The sequence below is a fragment of the Vulpes vulpes genome, chromosome 7, assembly GCF_048418805.1.
Source record: "Vulpes vulpes isolate BD-2025 chromosome 7, VulVul3, whole genome shotgun sequence".
Taxonomy (NCBI): Eukaryota; Metazoa; Chordata; class Mammalia; order Carnivora; family Canidae; genus Vulpes; species Vulpes vulpes.
In genome coordinates this window covers 68,898,682-68,924,298 of record NC_132786.1, presented here as the reverse complement: position 1 = coordinate 68,924,298, position 25,617 = coordinate 68,898,682, and the positions used below count along the sequence as shown (strand labels likewise).

General features: G+C 39.3%; 2 protein-coding genes across 7 annotated transcripts in view; both read left to right on the top strand.

Annotated features, from left to right (window-relative positions):
• EXOC4 (exocyst complex component 4) overlaps nucleotides 1-25,617 on the top strand; it is a 754,775-nt gene that overhangs the window by 341,479 nt on the left and 387,679 nt on the right. The gene's annotated exons all lie outside the window — the stretch shown is intronic.
• Nucleotides 5,545-7,552, top strand: LOC112928959 (large ribosomal subunit protein eL19-like). The gene has a single exon (XM_072764001.1). It carries the CDS (start codon nucleotides 7,113-7,115, stop codon nucleotides 7,476-7,478), a length of 366 nt encoding a protein of 121 aa, XP_072620102.1. The 5' UTR covers nucleotides 5,545-7,112; the 3' UTR covers nucleotides 7,479-7,552.

Below are 25,617 nucleotides of genomic sequence, written 5' to 3'. Positions count from 1 at the left end.
TCAGTTTTTGGCAAGACGGATGGTTTTGAACTTGGAAGTGCTGGATCTTTCTGTTTTGCAGTGGAATAGGTACTGGAGTTTTCAGTGTCCTCAAGTAGTTTTTGCAGTTGTGGAAGAACCGTAATTATTTTGTGGTTACTATTTTTAAAATCAAGGTGCACTCTCCAAAGCCTAATCCTGTGAGCCACCACATCATGAATAGGTGAGAAAGTACCATCAGTAGAATTTCTGTCATTGTTCATAGATTGGTTTTGCCTATGCTTGAACTTCATATAAATGGAATCATACAATATGTCCTCTTTGGTGTCTGGTGGCTTTTGGGAAACATTATGTCTGTGCTAGTCACCTACATGGGTAGTAACAACCACTAGTTGGTTCTTATATATTATCCCTTGTATCAATATACCACTGAAATCTGCTGTTGTAAGAACACAGTATTCAATCATTATTTTAGAATAAATGAAAACTCATTAGGATCTTAAATACTGCTTATAATTTAAATTTCTTCAAAACAACTTTTTAAGAACTCTTTTAATTTCCTATCTTGGGGGACCAAGGAACCTCTCAGGCAAGTAAGAGATCCTGGGGGGCTCTTCTGTGGTCCAGCCAGGCAGTGAGCCAGGGTGCCCAGAGTCAGATTATCTAGATGATGAATATAGACTGTCCTACAGCCTTGGAAGTAAAAGCTGGGGCAGCTAAAATTAATTAACTTGGTATTTCTTAGACTTTGAGATTTTCAAATCAATGAAAAAATAATTGACAACTATCATAGGTTGCCAGTTTTGTTAAAGAGAATGAATTAGAACACCAGGAAAAGTAAAACTACCCTGGGGCATCTGGATGGCTCAGTTGGTTAAACATCCAACTTTTGATCGCAGCTCAGGTCTTGATCTCAGGGTCATGAGCTAAAGCCCCAAGCTGGGCTACATGCTGGGTGTGGAGTCTACCCACCCCCCCCACCCCAAAGAAAAAAGATAGTACCCTGAAATTAAGAACCATCCTTTTCAAAGAATGATAACTGGCCACTTAAATCAACCTTCTTAGGCCAACATTAATATGTAGGCTAGTGTTTGGAAATAACAAATTCAGCCAGTAGGAAGGGAGAAGTGTGATATGAAGGATTAACCAAGAACCAATGGGATGTGGGAGTATCACAAGAAGCAGTGAGTAGTCATGGGCTAGATTAGAGGCACTAGCAATTTTAGTTAGTAGGTATTGGTTGTAAATCATGTGGTTCTGATCCATAATAAGAAGGGAGTAAAAATGTTTTGAGTAAATGAGCAGATGTATTATAGGTAAGTGGGTGGGCCAGTTTTAAAAGCACAAGATAAACTTGATGGGCATAATTCTTTCAGTAAGTCTTTAGAATCTTGCATTTTAATCCTTGCAAATTAAAACATTTGTATTTTTAACTCTTTATACTATCTTCGACCTGTTGTTAAATTATATTCATTCACTGCCTTCATGTCGGCCATGGTTATGGAATATTTATATTCTCTGTGGTCACATGTGTCATAGCCACTTTGTGTTCTGGGTTTTCCTATAACTGCAGCCTTTTCTGGTGGTTACTGCAACCCCCTGTTGGCAGCAGTGCCATACCAGCCACAGACCAGCAGGGTGTTAGCACCAGCTAAGCCATCGATATGTTGTTTGCATATTTTACTTTCGCTTTTTGCAAAAATCTATGTGCAATATGGTCAAAGAAAATTTTAAGTATAGAAGTGGAGGCACACTTGGGTGGCTCAGTGGTTGAGTGTCTGCCTCTGGCGCAGGTCGTGATGCTGGGGTCCTGGGATCAAGTCCCACACTGGGCACCCAGCGGGGAGCCTGCTCCTCCCTCTGCCTGTGTCTCTGCCTCTCTCTGTGTGTCTCTCATGAATAAATAAATAAAATCTTAAAAAAATATATAGGAGTGGAAATAAGAAAAGCAAAGAAAGTTGTATAAAAAGAGACCACTATATCCGTTCTTTGAAATGAAATTACAAATCCTGAGCAGGTTTGATAAAGGTGCATCAGTGCTCCGAAATGCAACTGAGTGAATCTCCAATTTTTTCTTATTTTGAAGCTTTCAAGAAAATTGAAATGAGGATTTCCCTGAAGGGTAAAGAGAACCAACATCTTTCACTGAAAGTTGGAAGTCCTTCTGCCTTACTTCTTTACATTTTCTTTTTTTTACATGCTTTTGATTGACGTTGATTTTTCAAGATGCAACTCCTACTTAAAAAAAAAAAAACCCTGAATTTTGAGGAAAAATTCTTCAATTTGGCCATGTTTTTCTGTTAATTATTTTTCATCCATTTATTCATTTTTTTAAACAAATATTCAGGTGCTTACCATGTGCCACACATTGTCCTTGTCTTTATGGAGTTTTTGTTCCTAATTAGATATTGTGGCAATTTGAGAAAAAAGAAAAAAAATCCATGACCAAAAATATCCCATTTTTCCACCAGTATTAAATTTCCTCAATTTCCCTCATGTACCTTCAGAAACTCATTTGTTGGAGAAGCACATCTCTGTGTGTTCTTCTTGTTTTCAGAGGCTGTTCCTCCTCTAATCAGTCCTATTCCACTCCATCCCCTCTGCGATCTTGTTCTTTTTTGTTCAATCTGGTCTCTTCTGGATCTTCAGTCTTTTCTGATCTGTTGATTCTTTTCCTGGGACCCACAGATATGCTCAGTCTCTGCCCTTTATAAAATCCCTTTTCTTAAACTTGCATATTTGCCCTCCACCCCTCCGTCCCTACCTACCACTTCAATTCCTCTTTTCCTTCCTACTAATCTGCTGAGGTATATTCTTGCTCTTCATTTCCCTCACCTCCCCTTCACTCGGTATCCTACTGACCAGTCAACTCTGATCTAATTGTCATATATGAAGGGTATTTTTCATCTTAGGTTATCGAGTTCCGTCAGCCCTCTAGGCAGCTGATCATGCTTTTATATTTGGACTTTCCCCTCCCTTCTCTGTCATCACCATCTCTGGCCTCTCGTTTTCCTTGAGACCATTCATTCTCAGGCCTGTTAAGGTTCTGTTCTCTCCGCCTCCTCCCTCAATACAAGTCCTTGTCAGAGTCTGTCTTTAACTGTTTTCTGCTTACTCCGCCATTATCTTTACCCATTCAGTAGTTTCAGCTGTTACTTTATATTATCTCCAAACTGGAATTCTCTCAAAAGGTCCAGGACACAGGGTCAGTTTTAAAACTGAACTATTAGTCTCATTGCCTAAATCTTCCATTCTCAGCGTCTACTCCTCTGCACATACCTACATCCTGGTGTCCTGCTCTGCATCTGCCTCTTCACCTCCTCTGTGCCCTGTCCTGAGAGATGATGCCACCAGCTCTCCAGTGATCCAGACCACAGAAGTTCAGGAGTCCACCTAGGAAGCCTTTATTCCCCCTGCCCTTACACATCCAGAGTCACTCTTCTCATCAGTTCTACTTCGTAATTATGTCTCACATGAAAAGAGGGGCACCTGGGTGGCTCAGTCGGTTGAATGTTGGTTGGACTCTTGATTTCAGCTCAGGTTGAGATACCGGGATTTTAAGATCAAGTCCCATGTCAGGGGACTTGTCCCTCTCCCTCTACTACCCACCCCCAAATAAATAATATATATATATATTTTGTACACCTGAAACTAATATAACACTGCATGGTCGCTATACTAGAATCTTTTAAAAATTACATTAAAAAAAAAAAAAACAGCATTAGGGATAGGTAAATGGGACAGGGAGAGGTAAATGAAAGCCACAATGAAACAACACCTCACACCTGTTAGGATGGCCAAAAAAAAAAAGAAAATAACAAGCAATGGTGAGGATGTGGAGAAGGTGGACCCTGTGCACTGTCGATAAGAATGTCAAATGCTTGGGGCACCAGAATGACTCGGTTAGGCAACTGACTCTATTTTTAAAAATTTTTTATTTTTTTAAGATTTATTTATTTACTTACTTATTTATTTATGATAGAGAGGCAGAGAGAGGCAGAGACACAGGCAGAGGGAGAAGCAGACTCCATGTTGGGAGTCCGACGCGGGACTCGATCCCGGGACTCCAGGATTGCGCCCTGGGCCAAAGGCAGGCTCTAAACTGCTGAGCCACCCAGGGGTCCCCCTGGCAACTGACTCTTGAACCAGCTCAGGTTATGATCTTGGGGCCAAGAAATCAAGCCCTACATGGAGCTCAGCAGGGAGTCTGCTCCCCCTCTGTTCCTCCCTCCACTCATGCTCTAAATAAAGATAAATATATATAAATATAAATAATATAATATATGTAATATAAATATAAATAAAAATTTAAAAATATACCCTCAGTGAAAATCTTATAATAGGAAAATAATGTCCCTATTAGGAGAAAACATCCACAATTAATAGTGATGACTTTCAAGAAGGTAGAAGATTAGGGATGAGAAACAAATTGGATTATATTCAAACTCAAGGTATTTACTTGGAAGTTGGAGATGGGTGTGAGGAGACAGTATTTGTGAAGGACAAGTATGGGATTCCTGGATGAAAGGTGTGAGCCAGATGTGCTAACGGCCTTTGTAGTGAAGATGAGAGTTTATAGGTTAAGTCACTGAACAATTGTACAACAAAGTGAAACTTAGCATGATATTGAGTCAGATGATGCAGAATTGAGGACTGTCGGAAAATCCTCAAGATCAAATACAAGTGTTGGCGAAGAAACAAAGCAAAAGGATAACAGAGGTATGTGGGTGGGAGAATGGGGTGAAGAGAAGGATTAAAAACCTGAAGAGAACAGATCACAGGGAATGTTTAGCTAAGATCTATATTCATCTATTGGGCTGTCTGTCTAGGGGATATTGGTTGCATAAATTATGTTCTGTGCATACAATATTGTCTAGCCACTGCAAATTGTATAGTCGGTGTATTTTTATTAACATAGAAGGACACAGGGATCCCTGGGTGGCTCTGCGGTGTAGCACCTGCCTTCCACCCAGGGCATGATACTAGAGTCCCAGAATTGAGTCCCATCTCGGGCTCCCTGCAGGGAGCCTGCTTCTCCCTCTGCCTGTGTCTCTGCACCCCCCCCCCCATCTCTCATGAATAAATAATATTTAAAAAAAAAGCTTAGAAAGATACGTTAAAGAGTAAAGAACTGGTTGCAAAACAGAAGTATAGCATGACCACATTTTGATCAAAGTATATACATATATATCTTTGTTTATGAGTATGCATTTACATAGAAATAAATGTGGGATTATCTTCTTTGTTATCCTTTCCTGTATTTTCTGAATTTATTGGAATGACACCATATTTATTTTATAATTATAAAGGTCTAAAGGGAGAGGCCAGGGATCCCTGGGTGGCGCAGCAGTTTGGCGCCTGCCTTTGGCCCAGGGCGCGATCCTGGAGACCCGGGATCGAATCCCATGTCGGGCTCCCGGTGCATGGAGCCTGCTTCTCCCTCTGCCTGTGTCTCTGCCTCTCTCTCTCTCTCTGTGTGACTATCATAAATAAATAAAAATTTAAAAAAAAAAAATAAAGGGAGAGGCCAGCATGCAAAGCCATGATCTACTAGAACATAAATAATAACTTTATTACTATGATTATGCATTTACTTGAGTTACATCAATTATATAATAGCATTAACTAGCTAACATTAAAATAGCAACTTCCAAGTACATTGTCTTATTCCGTCAGCATCACAACCCTGAGAAATAGTTTGAAGGCTCGAACATTCAGTTCCTTCTTCGAGACAACATGGTATTGGAGGCAGGACATACACCTGTGGCTTCTGACTCTAAATCCTTGCATTCTGCACAATGTTGGATTGGAACCCAGGCATGAAGAGAGCCTGCCCAAGGTTCTTCATGGGATGTACTACAAGGTGATGAGGGGGTCCAGGTCACCTTCATTTTGTGGCTCTTCCCACATCTAGGCCCTCAGATTCTTTCTGGTCAGTAAGTGGGTGAGAAAAACAGGATAGGAGAACTGTCTTGTAAAACTCATTTCCTTCATTTTCTTACATACTTCCTATAGTCTCTTTTTGCCATCCTAAGCTCTTTGAAGTTGTGCAAACCTTAATTCTCTGTCCCACCTGTCTTCCTTTGGCTAGGTTTTCTCTCTACCTGGTGGCCTTTCCTTTTCCTTTACCTGGTGACTTTCTACTCATCCCTCAGCAGCATCTTTTTTGGGATACCTGTCAGACATGTCTCTTACCCCTTCTCTGTACCCTTTCTCTTACCCCTTTCCTCTGTACCCTTGCTGATTTAACAAGGGGTATTCTCGATTCTCATGTTTCTTCTTCATAAGATGTTAGTGATCATTTTTTGATTGGATTTGCATAGCCAGAACTTTGCTGATGTCTAGCATACACTAGGTTCTCCGTAAATGTTAGGTGAGTAAATTAATACTGTAAACTTTTTTTAGAAAAAAATATTTTATTTATTCTTGAGACACAGAGGCAGAGACACAGGCAGAGGGAGAAGCAGGCTCCACGTAGGGAGCCTGATGTGGGACTCGATCCCAGGACCCCGGGCCCACGATCTGAGCCAAAAGCAGACGCTCAACCACTGAACCACCTAGGTGCCCCTGTGGAGAGTTCTTATAAATGTCCAGGAGAATACTGTAAACTTTCCATGGACAGCGATGACTTACAGTTCTCCCCATCAGAACCGTGATAATGAGGATAGATCACCAGTTGTTTGGTGACCATACACAATACATGGTTCTGGTTTTATGCTCCCCGTGTGCCTCAGGGTCATTACTGCCTAAACAGATTTGTACATAGTCTTCCTTCTCGGGATTACTTTTGGTATCCCAAAGCAATAAATGATGAAGATAAATCTCCAAATATGTTTTATGGTACAGTTACTTAAGTGGATGTGATTCTTACTAGAAAGTGGCTTATTTTGCTCTCTTGAATGCTTATGTTAGCGGATGGGCTACCTGTGTCTGATTAAAAATGATAGTCTGTAGACCACCTTAAAAAGAAGGTCTGGTTGGACCCCAATGAGACCAATGAAATCGCCAATGCAAACTCCCGTCAGCAGATACGAAAACTGATCAAAGATGGGCTGATAATCTGGAAGCCTGTGACTGTCCATTCCCGAGCTCGGTGCCGGAAAAACACTCTGGCCCGCCGGAAGGGCAGGCATATGGGCATTGGTAAGAGAAAAGGTACTGCCAATGCTCGAATGCCTGAGAAGGTAACGTGGATGAGGAGGATGAGAATTCTACGCAGGCTGCTCAGAAGATACCGTGAATCTAGGAAGATTGACTGCCACATGTATCATAGCCTGTACCTGAAAGTGAAGGGTAACGTGTTCAAGAACAAGCGGATTCTCATGGAACACATCCACAAGCTGAAGGCAGATAAGGCTCGCAAGAAGCTTCTGGCTGACCAGGCTGAGGCCCGCAGATCTAAGACCAAGGAGGCCCGCAAGCGCCGTGAAGAGCGGCTCCAGGCCAAGAAGGAGGAAATCATCAAGACTCTGTCCAAGGAGGAAGAGACCAAGAAATAAAACTCCGTCTCTCTTGTCTGTACATAGTGGCCTCAGCATGAATCAGATCAGTTATTCAATAAAACAAACCTTTATATGCCAAAAAAAAAAAAAGACTGTTAATTTCCCATGACAGCACATGAAACCCTACCTCTCCTCTCCTCCTTGAGCCCAGACACACACACACTAGAGAAACCTCCTCTGAGACATTTGCTTAATGTTGCCTTGTCAGAAAAGGCGCTAAAACAAGTCGCTCAGGTTTGAAGTTTGCAAACATATTTCTACCTTTCTAAACATCACAAAGGCTGTCAAAAATCTAATTTCCCCATATTTCCTCTTCTCTCTAGAAGAAAAATCATTACAGATGTAAATGTTAGAGGAATTTTGTCATTGGCTTTAGCGCTTCTACAGAAAGCCCACTCTTGGGATACATCCACATGTGTATTTTCCTGGGAGTTGAGGGAAAAAACATTTGTGTGCTACACATATTTCAGATATTATTTTATTTGGTGGATGATGAATAACTACAGAGCATGAAGCATGTTGCTCTTCAAAATAAAATTTGCACTTCCATCCTAGGAGAAATTCGCATTTGGTTGTGACAAAGCCTGTGGCATGCCCTCTGCAAAGACAAGAAGGGGAAGATGGATGCATTTCTAATGCAATCAGGAATCCCCTCTTTAATTTAAATATTAGCATACCTCGAGAAACTGGGTATTTGAATGTCCCTAAGAAAACTCAGAGTCTCTCCCAAATAAACATGATTGAATTACTGGAGGGAATGCATGAAGACAGCAGGCATGATCTTTAATGGATCCGGGCTGTCTAGACTCATTATTGCAGCAAACTCCAGGAAAATGATCACCAGAGCCTTAACGAGCTAGGTTTCAGAGGCAGTCCTAGAGATGGCACCTGCATTGCTCACATCCAATTTGGTACCCAAAGTTTGATGCCATGCAAGCGGTGAATTTCTACAACATTAATATTGTTTCCTGTTTGTACGGAGAAACTGTAATGAGCATACACCTTGAATTCTTGTGTTTTCGATTATATACACGAGCAGAAGTAATAGTTATGCAACATCCTGAATCCCAGGAATGTTGGGCTAATGCAGGATAGAATTGTCTTAAGTGTACCTTCTGAGTCTCACTTTTACAGTCTGTTTATATGTTGTAAAAGTCTCTGCCAACTCAAGTAAATCATAGTAAAACTAAAATTTCTGAACCCTACTAGCAATATACCAAGCTATGTTTTTTAATGCTTAGCATCCACTATCTAATTCAGTCTTCGCTGCAACTTTATGTAGGAGGTATTGTTATTTTCCCCATCCTATAGCTGAGGAACCTCACTGAGGCATAGAGAATTGAAGTGGATTGACTAAGACCACACTATTGTAAGTGGAGGGGCTGGGATTCGAGCCCAGGCAGAAATACTCCAGAGCCTTCACTCTTACCTTCTACTTTCCATTCAACCCTGAAAATACAAGGTTCTTTCTCAAATTCCAGGTCTCTTTCATGGTGTCTCTAACAGGGCTGTTGGAGTCAGGAATAGCATTTCAGTAGGACACTCCAAAAGCAGTTCATAAACATCATTCCTCTGCTGGATTAGAATAAATCATTTTTCTCTTTAAAAATTTTTAGATGAAAGACAATCTGATCAGTTCTGGGTCCCAGAGACATCACAGGCCAGGTCAAGATGAGAACCTCAAAGTGCTTTCTCATGGTGGTCTAACCATAATCACTGTTCTCTTCTCTTAGTCTTACTTCTAAAAGATAATTATCTAAAAATAGTTGGTCTGAGTTAGAAGAAAACTTTATGAATTTAACTGGTTAATTTAGTCATACTTGTATAACGTAAGGACTTTTATTATATAAATTTACCCAAGGTAAATTTTCAAAATACATCCAAAATGTAATTTAATTTATTTAAAGGTAAATTTCTCTACACAGATAAGAAATGTCTCCCTTTCAAGAAAGAGATGGCTCTTGACTTTCTAAAATAGAACACTGTGATTCCTATATTAGCTTTGGGTCTTGGTGTGATGTAAAACAAAAACTTTCAAGAATGATGTTACCTGCAGGAATGTCTTTATAAACATCCTCTCTTGGCATTATCATCTGAAAAACTGCATTTCACTATATTTTGCGGGTCCTTTTTTTTCCAATGCATTCAATGCAAAAACTGCATTTCACTATATTGCGGGTCCTTTTTTTTCAATGAGATAATGTAAGTATAATGTTTTCAAATGTTTAGTCTTTATGGCATTTATGAATTGGCCTTAAACACATATCTTCCTGTATATGATATATTCCTTGTCTTTTATTTAGAGCAGGATGATATAGTAGAGGCCCCAAAAAGGAGAAGGAAAACCATTCTAACGGAACCTGGGCCATTTGTTAAACCTAACTCTTTTGTGAAGAAGAATGGACATATCTATGTATTTATTTGGGTAGACTGAGTAAATGATTAGCAGTTTGATTCAGAAGCTTCATTAATTTTTAAAATTCACTTATTTGTTCTTTTAGTGGTTATGCTTTTGTAAAAACAATGTGAGACCGCTGATTAAATATTTTGTTTGAGGAGCAGTTAAAAACTGATGTTGTAGGGAAACCATGCCAGGAGCAATTTATAAAAGGAAAACAATGGACATGTTTACAGTTTTTTTTTTTTTTTTTTAGCTCATTTCTCTTAATACCTGTGCGTTTCCATCAAGTACCTTAAATATTAGGAAGAAAGAGAAATGATTTCTTCTCTACCATGGATTACAGTGAATCTTTAGTAGAGTGCTCTCAGCCTACAACTCATGAAGGAAAAATCATTTTAAGCTTTGAAATTTAGGTTAGCATTTTTTGAGCTTATTATTATAAAAGAAAATCCACCCTTCCCTTTTTAAAGTACTAGCATTGCAAACCCTCCGCATAATTTCTTCCTAATGTTTGCAGAATCCCCCTGAGATTTCTTCTGGTTCCATGGAATTCCTCTTTTCCACATATTGACAAAATCATTAAACAAACCTGAAGCTTAGTGATTATTTTTCCAGCAGCACTTTCATCGCTTTTTATCATTACAGTTAGTTATGTTTCATCTAGTTCTCAATATATATGACAGGGTTTATATCCCAGCCAACTGGAATTAATTTGATAGCTAAGCTTTTCATAAACTGCCTCCGTACCATACTCTGCCAGACCCTGCATGTGTGAAGCATTACTACTTTTTTTACCACTAAAGATTATATATAATTTTGACTTCTTCCATGCTCATTTGTGTTTCTGAAGAAGGGAAGACATGATGTGCCTGTACCAAGTATTTCTCTTGGCTTTCCTCTGTGTAAACCCACTAATGCTTTCAATCACCACTGTCTCTGTCATTCCTTTTGAGCAAGAGGAGAAAAATGGAATTGAGTTGAATGTCGTGCCTTGCTTCTAGGCAAGAGAATGCACTTGGAAGCTCTGGTGTAGTTCAGAGGTCTCTCTCTTGCTGCCCGTCAGTAGCTTGTGAAGGTACTAAGAGGGAGAGTGTGGCTGGTGGTAGCACTGTTGGAATGAATCTCAAAAATTCTTAAAGAGCTTAGTCCTTGGAAGTCATGATAAGTGACAGAATGGGGACCTATTAAATATTACATCACTACTTGGGGAACCACTTCCTTAGTTATGTATTTCAGTAATAAGAGAAAAAAAGTGTTTATATTTCTAAGACTAGGTAATGTTCTAGATTTGTACCCTTTCATAAATACCTAAAGCTGTCCAAAACAGAATTTATTAATACTCTGAATGAGCTTAGAACAGTGTTTTATTTGACCATTTTTCCTTTGTAAGTTTGATAATTTAATTTTATGGCCATATATATGTTCCCTTGTTTAGAGGTTTCTCTCACATGGCATGATTAGCAGTCGTGCATGAAATGATTATGTGGAAACATTACTAGCGAATTACTGCTTGTCTAAATACTGTATGTTTTCACTTGAGAACATTGGCTCTGGAATGTACTTTTGGCACTGTGAAGGAAAAAAAAAAGTCTTGGTGTTAAAAAATGCAGCCAGAATTTAATTTGTGAAATGGGGCTTTAAACCCAGTTGTTCCTCCCACTGGCAGGAACTTGAGGTTGCTTATTTCCTTTCTAGAATGAAAATTGTGCCCTTTAGGACTACCTAATCTTATTTTTAATTTTCAAATTGGTGTTTTCTTATAGGGAGAGCCAAAACTTCACACAGTCAGTGTTTGATTCTGTGTATTACATAGAATCTAAATTATAAATCCTAATTAGTACCACTTAAAACTAATGGAGTGGCCATTTCAAGGTCCTTTACTATAGTAATTATGCCCTAGAACAGGGAAATGAACCATATGTTAAGACTTTATACTAAGAATTCTGACTGCTTCTCAAAGTGTTGAAGCCCAAATTGGGAGTAGTATTCTCATCGTAAGATGTAATCAGTAACCTATCCTGCTGGATATTCGCTGTTTGGGGGGATTAACTCTAATCTGTAAAATAACTGTAGGGGAAGAAATTCAAAGAGAGAGAAAAGCCAGCAGATACATTCTTATTTTCCTGGTTATTTTATCCTATATTACAAAAAAGTTCATCTTGGCTTATAAATAAAAATTTCTTAGTATTGAGATTAATCAGTTTCATTTCTGTAGTAGACATTTCTTATAGGTCCCTAAAGGAAGAAAAAAAGGGAGAAAGGAATTTCTTTACTGATTTAATTATTATAACTGTAAAACGTTCTTTGAATATGTCCAAAGTATATATTCTCCCCCTGCGAGAAAGAAGAAAAACTGAAAGAAGTATTATACTACATTTCTTCCTTTTTCTCCCCAAAGAGGGGCCTCAGAGTTCTGTAATAAAAAGTTGCTTTCTCCTCACTCCCAGCATTTGATGTAGAAGATTGACAGCATGCATAGACTTAGTCTCATTAGAGTCTAGGCCAAGGAAGACATCATAGCCAAGAAGATCAAAGCTCTGAACTGAAGCAGGAACTTTTCATTCAAACTTGAATAAATCTAGAGGAAAAGGATGATACATCTTCCAAAAATTAAAAATCAAAACAAAATGAAAAAAAAAAAACCACACCTATAATCTTTTAGCACTACCGATTCTATATTTATTTTGAATTGAACATTTTCAGAAAAACATCATGACTCATTAGTCTGAAAAATTATTGCATTATCATAAGAAAAGGATTGTTGACTCTTGTAGAAATAGGCTTTGGATCACTTATGGTATGAATTAGCCTCATAGCATTAAACCATAATATGAAGATACAGATTGCTTGTTCATTGAATAGGATGATTTTAAATATTTACTCTGAGGACTTCTTTCTGATATCAGAATTGCACACAAGGACCTCACTGTGTAACTCCAGAATTCTAGTAGGCAGGTAGTACTTGGTAAATTGATTCTCATTAGTAGCTTAGAGATAAACAGAAAAGCTGGTTGATTTCCTTTTCCAGGTAATTTGGCTATGATGTTGATAGCTTATAACTGCCATTTTTCCTGTGATACCTACAGTAAATATTCTCACTATAGATGAAAAGCTACCAACATGGAAGTACTTATGATATAAGGATGTATTTTTTAAAAATTGATCTGTGAAAAATGTGAATTATGATTACTATCACAAATAGCCTTAGAAGTCCAGTCTTTTATTTTCCTTTCCTTTCCTTTCTTTTCTTTTCTCTTCTTTTTTCTTTTCTTTTCTTTTTTCTTTTTTTCTTTTCTTTTCTTTTCTCTTTTCTTTTCTTTTCCTTTTTCTTTTCTTTTCTTTTCTTTTCTTTTCTTTTCTTTTCTTTTCTTTTCTTTTCTTTCTTTTCTTTTTTCTTTTCTTTTCTTTTTCTTTTTTTCTTTTCTTTTCTTTTCTCTTTTCTTTTTCTTTTCTTTTCTTTTCTTTTCTTTTCTTTTCTTTTCTTTTCTTTTCTTTTCTTTCTTTTCTTAAGATTTTATTTATTTATTCATGAGAGACACAGAGAGAGAGGCAAAGAAACAGGCAGAGGGAGAAGCAGGCTCCTCACAGGGAGCCTGACATGGGACTCAATCCCCAGACCCAGGATCATGCCCTGAGCCAAAGGGCTCAGCTCAAAGCTCAGCTGCTGAACTACCCAGTTGCCCCAGAAGTATAGTCTTTTCAATGAAGGTAAGTAGGAGTTGGGGGAGAGCATTTTTCCTCTTAATTATCCAAAAATAAATTGAAGGCCACATACTGGTAAAAAGTTTTCCTTCTCCTTTCTTTTTTGTTCTTAGAGAAATATAAGATATTTAATTTAACATAACATAGAGATTTTAGTGCTTTATTTATTAAGCATAAAAATGTTTAAAACATTTCGGTTCCATTTAAGCCACTTTAACAGACAGAATGGAGCAAAAGGAAGGAGTGGTGAATGGCTAAAGGAAGCCAAGTAAAGGAGAAAGAAAAGAGTGACATCGATCCAGAAAGAAGAACAGTGGGGGAAAGAATGAGTCTAGGTTCACAGAAAAGACCAACCTAGTAAGAGAGAATTGGATACAGCAGGGCAGCTGAGGATGGATAGCAGCCCCAAGGTCAAGGGCCTTGTGTGGCCACCTTGTTTTGTCAGCCTCAAAACAATTGGCTGTTTTTACTGTTTTATTGGGGAATTTTGACTTTTTCCATTCTCAAAACTCTGGTTCACAATGCTCCTTTTTTACATAGAGATATAAAAATGAAAATAGCTTTAATGCTTTTGTAGCAATATTCTAAAAATTTATAGGCCAGACACTATTAAAATAGACCCTTTTTGGACATAAATGTTAATACTGCCTTTTCCTGGTAGAAAAGAAGAGAAACAGTAAAAATCTCTAGAACCAGAAATTATAGGAATTCAAAACTACAAATAACAATGGCAATGACAATACTTTACGGTTTTCTTTTTTTTTTTTTAATTAATTTTTATTGGTGTTCAATTTACCAACATACAGAAAAACACCCAGTGCTCATCCCGTCAAGTGTCCACCTCAGTGCCCGTCACCCATTCCCCTCCAACACCCACCCTCCTCCCCTTCCACCACCCCTAGTTCGTTTCCCCGAGTTAGGAGTCTTTATGTTCTGTCTCCCTTCCTGATATTTCCCAACATTTCTTCTCCCTTCCTTTATATTCCCTTTCACTATTATTTATATTCCCCAAATGAATGAGAACATACACTGCTTGTCCTTCTCCGATTGACTTATTTCACTCAGCATAATACCCTCCAGTTCCATCCACGTTGAAGCAAATGTTGGGTATTTGTCGTTTCTAATTGCTGAGTAATATTCCATTGTATACATAAACCACATCTTCTTTATCCATTCATCTTTCGATGGACACCGAGGCTCCTTCCACAGTTTGGCTATTGTGGCCATTGCTGATAGAAACATTGGGGTGCAGGTGTCCCGATGTTTCATTGCATCTGAATCTTTGGGGTAAATCCCCAACAGTGCAATTGCTGGGTCGTAGGGCAGGTCTATTTTTAACTCTTTGAGGAACCTCCACACAGTTTTCCAGAGTGGCTGCACCAGTTCACATTCCCACCAACAGTGTAAGAGGGTTCCCTTTTCTCCGCATCCTCTCCAACATTTGTTGTTTCCTGCCTTGTTAATTTTCCCCATTCTCACTGGTGTGAGGTGGTATCTCATTGTGGTTTTGATTTGTATTTCCCTGATGGCAAGTGATGCAGAGCATTTTCTCATGTGCGTGTTGGCCATGTCCATGTCTTCCTCTGTGAGATTTCTCTTCATGACTTTACGGTTTTCTAATTAGGGAAAATTGTAGGAAGAGAGCAACATTAGCACTCGCTAAGTGAGAATGTGTCCTTCAAGGATTTTGAGACCTTAAACTTATATATTTGCTTCCATATGTAGCTTTTTCCGGTAGATTTTGATGGGATTTTGATGGGTGCATTCCATTGAAACTTCAGAGGGGAAGGAGAACATTATTAGTCTTAATAATTTTTATATTTGTACATAGATATTATTTTCTGTTTCATTGATTTGGCTTGGAATCCAAAACCATAATTCCACTTTCAGAAGTTTTTTCCCCCCTAAAGGTCAAGGCAAACCTTTGCACTTTACTATTGTGAAATAGTTCTCAATGTGTTTGCGTATTACAGCTGAAAATACTTACTGTATCAAGACACCTTTTTATTTATAAAAGAGTGTCTCAGAGTAATTTTTAAAGGGTATACAAAACTGTACTGTACTATTTTGCACTATTTTGCCTTTCCTCACACACATGATATTGAGGAGGAAAAAAATCTCCTTCTACCCTTCCAGACTACTTAGCTGGTCTATTAAATTAACATAAGACCGATTACTGGAGAAAAATTGAATTACATACATATGGGACCCTACATGAATGAGACCCAAGGGAAAGCTGGGCAGTTGAAGCTTATATGCCATTCTGAGCTAAGGAAGGGGTTAGGAGTTTCAAAGGGGAAGGAGGAGATTATTCACAGGTTGATAAGAGCAGATGTTTGGTAATTAGATGTTTGTCGTGCTATATAGATAGGTAAAAAGTTAGCTCTTGGTAATTAGCTCTGTTTCTGGTCAAAACCTCCTATCTAAATTTTTTTTTTAGTTAAATAAATTAAGGGAGGGATAAAAGTTTTTCTTGAATCTGTTGGGTGTTGACTGCCTTCAGCTCAAAATAGTCCACATGCCCAAATGGTGCATTTTGGAGCACAAGACTTGTTCTGAACCCCTTCAATAGCAGTACATTTACCTTTTAGAACATTGACTTCTTTCTGGCAGGTTAACAGGGTAAATACCTTCTCTAATCTTTTTATTTTCTCTGGGTCTTCAGCTCTGCAAACATCCTCTTCTTGTAAACTCTCCAAAGCTTAGCAAATACTTTTCCCTGTATAGCCTGCATTTTCTTCCCTGTAAAACTCCATTTTCTTCTCTCTGGACAGATAAGAAAGAGGAAGCCTGACTTTATGAGCATTCTCGTCACTTTTCAAACAACTTTTGTTTCTGAACTGCACAGCAGAAATTGAAGTGGAAACAGTAGAAATATGTGAAAATGATGTGTTCTCTGTCCATAGCACTTTGTTCTTATAATTGCATGGTGTGAGAGTGTCCAGGACAGCAGAGAATCCGGGGCTCGAGGAATAGGAGATGAGGAAGTCTAATTATAACAAAGAAAACTTGTCAGGAAAGATACAGACAGTCATGGGAAGAAATGAGTTTCCTCCTAGGTTTTATGTATTTTTCCCCCTTTGGGACTCATAAAACAGGGTTTCTAATATATGGAGTCTTTCCTTAATAAGAAATCAGCTAGTGCACTGGGCCATCCATGTCATTCCAGGACTGATTCTATGCATGTGTGAATAAGGGTTTATAAAAATCAATTCTGCATGAAAGAATATGCCTTAGTAGGAATTTAAAGCAGTGCCTTAAGTTCATTAGGTTGCTGAGAGCTCTGAGAGAAGTTGTTTAGCCCTGAAGAAATGCAATCGACATTCAGGTGTTGGAGTCAAACCAGTCTAGACTCCATTCCCGTTTTAGTCACTGAACTTCCAGAAGTCTCAATTTCTTCATCTGTAATATAGGAATAATACCATGGACTTTGTTGGGATTGTTAGAAGATGAGCCAATGTACATAGATTACTTAAACTTGTACTTGAAACAGCAACGTCTCAATAATTGATGTTTGTAGAGGTTGTCATAGAAATTGAAAATAGATAGTTAAATGGATTGCCATTTTTAGACGATCGAAGAGGTCTTAGCATTTGGGGGCTTAGCATTTTGGGGGAGGCATGTGCGTGTGTGTAATATCTGTCCCTGCCCTCTTACCTCAGTCCTGGCCTAAGCAGTTGTCTGTCTTTCTTTTTCCCATTTCTCAGGGCTCATTCACAGTAAAGTAACGGGATATATTGCCTCCACCATAGTGTTTGTAGTATAGGGGGAGTTCGGGAAAGATTGCTTACACTTAATAAGTTCTTAAGGGCTAAATTTTAAGCTTTTTTTTTTTTAATTTAAATTTTATTTATGAGAGACACAGGGAGAGAGAGGCAGAGACACAGGCAGAGAGAAGCCGGCTCCTTGCAGAGTACCTGACACAGGACTCAATCCCGGGTCTCTGGGATCACGCCCTGGGCTGAAGGCAGGCACTAAACTGCTGAGCCACCCAGGGATCCCTAAATTTTAAGCTTTAATGGCAAAACTGTCATTTCTCTTCTGCCAGTGATGGGAAGAAATGGAAAATGAATTTTGTCTTGTAACAATATCCAAAGTATGTGACTGAGGAAGTGAGAATGATTTTCAAATTCTGAAACTACTATGAAGGTAACAGTAGCTCTCCTCTGATATAAAACAGCTCTAGTAAAATGATGAATGACCCATTAATTAGAATAATGCTGTAAGTGAAGTTGTAGCAGAATATAGATAAAATTACCCATCACAGACACATTTACATTAAACAAATCAAATGAGTGCTGTGGTGAACCCTAGCAGAATAAAGAGGTAGGCAGCTACTTGCATGAAAATGTTTCCATCTTTAGCAGAAACAACCCCCCAAATAATAAGGGTTGCAGTGATTAGAACGAATTGAGCCTAGCCTGACTCTCGATATAGGATGTGGTCCAGTAAATTAACATCAACTGCAGTTCTGTGCAATGATATAGTACAGGTTTATAGTGACTTCTTTTAATATTTTGTATGATATTTGTCTGTATTTTTTTAAAGATTTTATTTATTTTACAGAAGGAACACAAGCAGGGTGAGTTGTAGGCAGTAGGTGGGTGGGCGCAACGGGAAGCAGGCTCCCCACTGAGCAGGGAGCCTGATGCGGTGCTCGATCCCAGAGCCCAGGGATCATGACCTGAGCCGAAGGCAGACACTCAACCGACTGAATCACCTAGGCGCACCTGCCTGTATTTTATTTTTGACATTCAGGTCTAAGAATTAATTCCTGGGGGCAGAGAAGAATATCTGATTTGGGGATTTGATGTGAGAAGAATTCAGAAGAGCATTTCAAAGAATAAATGACACTTAGGAAAAATCCACATTCATCTAATCTAACATGTCTTGTGAAGATAAGAAGACAGGCAGAGAGGTCATCAGAAGTGGCAGATAGTATTTGTGGGGTTTTTTTTTGTGTGTGTATGTGATTGTTCTCAGTGTAGTAAGATCAAATAGTATTTCTTTGGGAACTGAAGCATGATTTAAAATGTAAAAACAAAAAGAAAAAAGTCATGCCACCTGCATGATTGTTGCTGATAACTTCTCACTTTTTAACTTAAGTCCAGTACAAGAAAATCAATATTAGTCTATTTTTGTTCGTAATTAACATTCACCACCAAAAAGAGACCTCCATTTTTTTTTAAGATTTTTTACTTATTCATTTGAGAGAGAGAGAGAAAGAGAGAGAGAGAGAGCACGCACCCAGGGTGGGAAGGACAGAGGGAAAGAGAGAAACAGATACCCCACTGAGCAGGGAGCCCAATGTGGGGCTCAGTCCCAGGACCTGGAGATCATGACCCAAGTCAAAAGCAGGCGCTTAACCATCTGAGCCACCCAGATGCCCCAAGAGACCAACATTATAGCTATTAAGTTCTTAGGATTTTGTTACTGAGAATAGAGTTTTATTAAGTAAGAACATGTGTTTTAGCATGGATCTTAAACATCATTGGAAGTTCTGTTAATCTATCCCAACTGCTTTGACAGAATTAAATTTCAGTGATGTTCCAAATTTGAAAATATACTTTCGCTAGAAAGAATTATTATACTTTTAGTTATAAACCATAGTTTAAGTAGAAATGATCTTCAATTTACTGAGCATATTATTTTGGAAAAGTGTATTTTTTCAGTTTCTCATCTAACCAGAGTTGCAATACTATTTTACAAATCAGTGTGGATCCTGCTTGGTTGAGTGGGAATCAGTTTTGGAAGATAATTGAATCAGTTACTGAGGTGACATGGAAAAATTTGGAGCCAAGAGATGTGGGTCTTATTTTATTATTCTTTTAATGGTTTGCATTGGTCTGTGCTTTCAAAAGAAATCAAGTCATTGCTTTTAGCCACTTCTTATTGCTACAGGGAGACTTGTGTTTGGTCCTATACAAGGCAATAGGGAGTAAAACAGACATGAATAACACTCCCAGCCCTTGTGTGTTTAGAGGCTAGGGTGAGTGGGGGTGTGGGAGTTGGATAAGCATTCCCAAAGAAATCAGTTAAGTGCCACAAAGAGTGAGAGAATACAGTAGAGACAGCCTGTAAGGGTCACTGATGTCCTTATAATAACATAAGCAATGCCTCCACTAAGACCTGCAGGATGAGTTACGCTCAAGATTAGGGGGGAACTTTCCTATCAGAGAATATGTCATACGCAAAGGCAGTAAGGGATAGGGGTGGGAGGAAGAGAAGAAGGGAGAGAGACAGAGAGATCCCCCCATCCCAACATACATCCATGAATACTTAATGTGAGTCTAAGACCTTGACTGTCAAGGTCAGTGATTCTGTATTACCAGCACCAGATTGTGTTGGTATGAACTTGTTTGGTCATTAAGCCCTTGCTCTTCCTTGAAAGTACAACCAAGTGTTGATGGGCCTCTCCCCTCCCAGTATATTTCAAGAGTCTTACAGAACTCTAGCAGGTTAAAAATTACTTTAATCTGTCCTGTGTCCAGGTAAAGAGATCCTGTGTCCAGGAATTCAGGGAAATGGTTTTTGTGGTTAAGATAAATAGGAGAAAATGCCATTATTTGGGCTAGTTTCTCCAGGACAGAGGTAGCTGTGGTGTCTCCTCTTAGGAGAAATGCCTTCCAGTCATTTGCCATTATCTACCCATAGTGGATAGGACTATTGTGTAAGGTAGACTTAGCTCCACAATTCCTTGATTGTGTTACATTGGGCAGGTTGTTTCGTCTTGGTTTCTTTAATTTTCTCATGAGGCTATAGTAGTAGTATCCATTTCATAGAATCATTGAGGATTATGTAGGTACTCAATTAATGGTAACTCTTATACAACTCAAGAACACTGACTCATTTATTACCAAAGTGAATTTGTACTGAGGATGCTCAAAGGGGCTTGTCATCTAGCCTGCTTCCAAGGAGAGAAGCCTGGTTTTGTTGCTTGAATCTCTTTGTCCTTCCCCCTATCCCTCCTGCCTGCCACCAGTCAAAATTATTACTTATTTTGGTTCTATCTTACACTTTTATAGTGTTTGTAAAAATGTGTTCCAAGAACAACCTGTATCAAAATCAGCAAAGGAACTTTTTAAAAATGTGGATCCTTACTCTTTACTTTGGACCTGCTGATTCAGAACTCTGGGCACAGCATATGCCCAGAGCACAAAATGCCCAGCATTTTAAACAAATTCTCCAGGTGATTCCTATAAATGGCAGCCTGTTGGGATCACGTGGTCTCACTGACTTCTCATGTGGTGCTACGCTTCAGAAAAGGCCAGCGGCCACATTCCTGTTCTTGCTATTACATAAGCTTTCTATGGCTTGGGATCCAGAAAAATCCTCCTGAAAAATCCTCCTCGCTTTCTTCCAGATGGAGAAACAGCAATTTACTTTTTTAGCAGCCCTTCAAGGACATGGATTTTTCCAGAGAGAAGTAGGATGTGCCTAAACCATGTTCCACTCTAGGCATCTTCTTTTACCAGCATGCATTTCTGTAAAATTCAAGAAGCAGAAGTGAGCACCCATCTGCCATCAACCTTCAGTGTAATTCCTTAATAACACACTTCCCCTTTCCTGGTCGTAGGGTTCGTTAGGGCCCTTGGGCCATATGCTCAGGACTCACAGCCTGAATGTTAATAACAAGGTAAAAAGGACTGAAACTTCTGAGTGTGTTTTCATTAATTTTTTTTTTGCAGCCCTCAATTTGATTGCTTCTCTCCCCCCAAAGCGCACCCAATGTGACCCTGATTTAATGGGGCTTAATCAATAGACTGCAGAATGACTAATTTGTTTCCACTCATTTCTTTATTGAGTATTTTCCAAGCAGAGGTGAGTATGTGAAAACTACTGCTGGGAGCTAGGTAATGCTGAGATGTAGAGAGACAGCTGCTTGCCTGTGTTGACTGCAGTAATTTTTTAAAAGAATAAATGGAAGAGGAGAAAGAATACTGGTAAAGATGCCTGTCCCCCTGAGGTAGCATTTCTGCTGCATTATGTGAAAGACCTCTTGATAACAGGCTGGGAGCACTTGAATGCCTGTTGGTTTTGTTTTATGTTGATCTCTATAAGCCATGGAAAAACATATGTTCCCCACTGAATGTACCTGGTGCAACCCTGCAAATTTTTAAAAGCCTCCAATCTGAAGAATATTAAACCTTTGAGTGCAATTTTGTGTTTTCCTCCCCCTCCATTCTTCTCTTAACTTTTTTCTTTCTGATGACTTCATGGAGACACCCAATGCTACTTCAATTCCATGGGGATACCCAACAAACACTTCATTAAAATGGAGTGCAGGGTTTAATGAAAAGGGTAGATGCACTGGGCTGTGCTTGGGAACTGCTATTTATTAGTACTTGTTGTATACCACCAGCTTTTCATGTCTTGCCTTAATTTTCAGAACTATCATTTAACTTAAAAATCAGGAATCGAGAAAGAAAGAAAATGCTTTGCTCAAGGTCATTGAACACAGTACCATATGGTGAATTTAAAATTTGAACTCCTATTTGTCTTTTTTTTTTTTAATTTATTTATGATAGTCACAGAGAGAGAGAGAGAGAGAGAGAGAGAAAGAGAGAGAGAGAGAGGGGCAGAGACACAGGCAGAGGGAGAAGCAGGCTCCATGCACCGGAAGCCCGACGTGGGATTCGATCCCGGGTCTCCAGGATCGCGCCCTGGGCCAAAGGCAGGTGCCAAACCGCTGCACCACCCAGGGATCCCCTATTTGTCTGTCTTTAAGTTTGCCAGCTAGCACACCATTCAAACCAGCCAGGGCATTTTCAGGGAAAGGGATAGGCAGTTGGGATAGCTGAAAGAGAGGGGTGATGAGGGTAAGCACACTATACTTGAATACTCTCCCCGGCCCGTCTTGCCTCACACAAGCAGAACAGCTCTGTATTCCAAGAGTAAGGTGCTGGCATTTCCCACTTTGAGAGATGGAAGCATCCGGTTATAAAATAAGTCATGGGGATGAAAAGTATAGCATAGAGAATATAGTCAATGATACTAACTTTGTGTGGTGACAGATGGTGACTGCACTTACTGTGGTGAGCACAGCATAAATGTGTATAATTGTGAAATCACGATGTTGTACATCTGAAACTAATACAATATTGTATGTCAAGTCTACCTGAATAAAAAAACCAAACTGCCATTGGAGGGAAAGAAACACAAAATCACCATGAACCATATATACATCTTACTGTGTGTGGTCATGGAGCAATATAGGAGGGATTCTGTGCATTTTAGTGACCACCTGTAAACCCTGAGCTCTAGTGACATCCCATCCCCTCCTTCTGGGCAAAAGTAAAAAGTCTATAGCTATAAAGTATATAGGAAGTGCATACAGAAACGGTAAAATACACGTTTTACTGGCCCTGCAGTTATATTTTATCAAGTGTTTATGATAAGGGGCTATATATTTGTGAAATAAAAGAAGTTTGATGGCAGTGAGAATCTATATTTCAGAAAAGATTATTGGCCAATTTAGGTGTGACAACAAATAGAGTCTCCTGTTAAAAATAAGCAGTGAGCTATGTATCCAGCAGGAGTTTGGAGTGCTTTTCCCAGGTGACAACAGGACAACTGTGGGTGGGTGCGCAGTGTCCTCTGTTAGAACTACCTAACGACTCTTAGGGTAATAAGATAAAATATTTTTAAAATATTTTATTTATTTATTTATTTATTTATTTATTTATTTATTTATTTATTTGAGAGAGAGAGAGAGAGAGAGAGAGAATGAACAAGTGGGTAGGGGCAGAGGGAGAGGAAGAGAGAGAATCCCAAACAGACTCCCTGCTGAGTGCAGAGCCTGATGCGGGCCTTGATTCCATGACCCTGAGATCTTGACCTGAGCCAAAATCAAGAGTTGGCCACTTGACTGACCCACCCAGGAACCCCAGGAAAAAAGATTTAAATGGAAATGATTTGTTATTGAGCATACATTAACAGTAGAAGGTTGTGTTTTTGTTTTTGTTTTGCTTTAAGAGGAAAATGCCTCAGAATCATGGTATTCTAAAGTTCCCTAAGATGTTTTCTAGACCTGTAACTTTTGTCTTGGGAGAGGATGATTGATTAAATAAACATATTTTATTAGTAAAAATTGTGACAATGAATCTTGAGCTGATGCAGCAAAGAAGATGGAACAGAACAGCATTGTAGGAGGCATAGGCTAAATACTTTCTAGACACTGTCTTTATTTCAAGTTAGGTTTCCAATACTGAAATACCATTTTATTCATAGCTCTCTTTAGGCTAACATTTATTGAATGATTTGCTGTAATTAACTTACTAATGATTTAACAGTAGATTTTCTTTAATCTACATATCCTAAATTATTTTGTCTTTGGTTCACAGAGAGTTTGAGGGATTCAAATGACTAATTCTAAGTAGGCAGTAGAAAGTGCACTTGAAATAAAGAGAAGCCGGAGCTAGAAATTTATATTTGAGAATCATCATAATATTCAACATTTTTTGCATGCTTAATATGTGCCAGTCTTGATGTTGAGCCTTATGTGGATTAGTTCATTAAACCTTCACAGAGCGCCATAAAGCAGGTAGTTTGCATATCCACATTTTGCAGATGAGGAAACTGGCACAGGAAAGATTTTTATGGTTTGCCATAGGTCACACAACTAGTAATTGTTACAGTGAGGTTTCAGTGCAAATCTTGATGATGTTTAAATCCAAGCTCTTAATCCCTGTAGTTTGTGCATAGAGGGGATTTTTAAGCCTTGAATTGAGTTAAAAGCCGAGGTCAGTTTAATCTTGGAACACTCCCTATAAAGAGGACGAGGGAAGTGATGAGACAGCAGAGGACACAGAAGTAAAGCCAGTTATGGAAATGATGCAAGAGGCTTTATAGAAGGAGAGAATTATTAAAAGCTGCAGAAAAATCAAGAAGAGAAATTATTAGAGCGATTATGTGTCTCTGGGAGCTTCGAGTAGAGCAATTTTGAGCGCAGTATTTAATCATACCTTAATATGTTGCTCATTTTTGCAGCTTTGGACTTGTTTACTCAATCATGATCCTTGGATGTCACGTTCAAGAGCACTACTTAATTGAAGATAAGAGTTTTCTGCAGAGTGTTTAACAAATGAGAACTCTATGGCACTCCCTTTCTGTCCCAGTCCTTTTTGCCTTCAAAATATATTAGTAAACCCATATAGAAAACAAAGGGGGTGAAGCAGCAGAGCGTCTTGCATACTGAGAACAGCAGCAGCAGGTCAGAATGTCTTGGTCTTGCCTGGAAAAGATGCAGTCAGAGCAGCAGTAGGCCAATGGCAGCAGGTGATGTGATTGGGGTCTTCCTGGGCTCTGGTGGGAGCGAGATTCCCTGTGCTTTTTACTAAGATCTCCAAATATGTTACAGGCATGGTCAGTTTTCATAAATACAGCATGCATAAGGGATAAGGCTAATTTCTTCTTGTTTTTCCTTCAATGGAGAAGTTGAAACAAAGGAAGGAATGGCAGAGAACAGATGGAACCCCCATTTTCTCTTCCTGTACATTGTCTCCTGGTCTCTGCTCTTCCTGCTGGTCAGCACTGAGCATCCCTGTTCTTGTCACTGGCTCCTTCGACACACCACTAAAACTACAGTATTGGGTGCAGCCTCTGTCCACCTCTTCCTCCCAGCTTCTGCTCGCTTCCCTCCTCGTGAGTGTCCCCCTCACCTCCCTGACCTCTCAGCCTGGAGCACCCGGGGTTCTGTTCTCGGCCACCCTCACTTTCCTGGTGATCTCAGCCAATCTTAGGACTCTCAAACCGATCTTGAGCCCGTGACTCCCAGATTCGCATCTCTAGCCTGGACAGCCGGAAAGCCTCTGTTTCTTGGCTTACCTCAAACTTCGGCTTCTTCTTCTTCTTCTTCTTTTTTTTTTTAAGATTTTATTTATTTACTCATGACAGAGAGAGAGAGAGAGACAGAGAGAGAGGCAGAGACACAGGCATAGGGAGAAGCAGGCTCCATGCAGGGAGCCTGATGTGGGACTCGAACCCGGGTCTCCAGGATCACGCCCTGGGCTGAAGGTGGCGCTAGGGCCACCC

Excerpts from the sequence above, each read along its gene's own strand:
- LOC112928959 (XM_072764001.1), top strand. The coding sequence starts at position 7,113 with ATGGGCATTGGTAAGAGAAAAGGTACTGCCAATGCTCGAATGCCTGAG.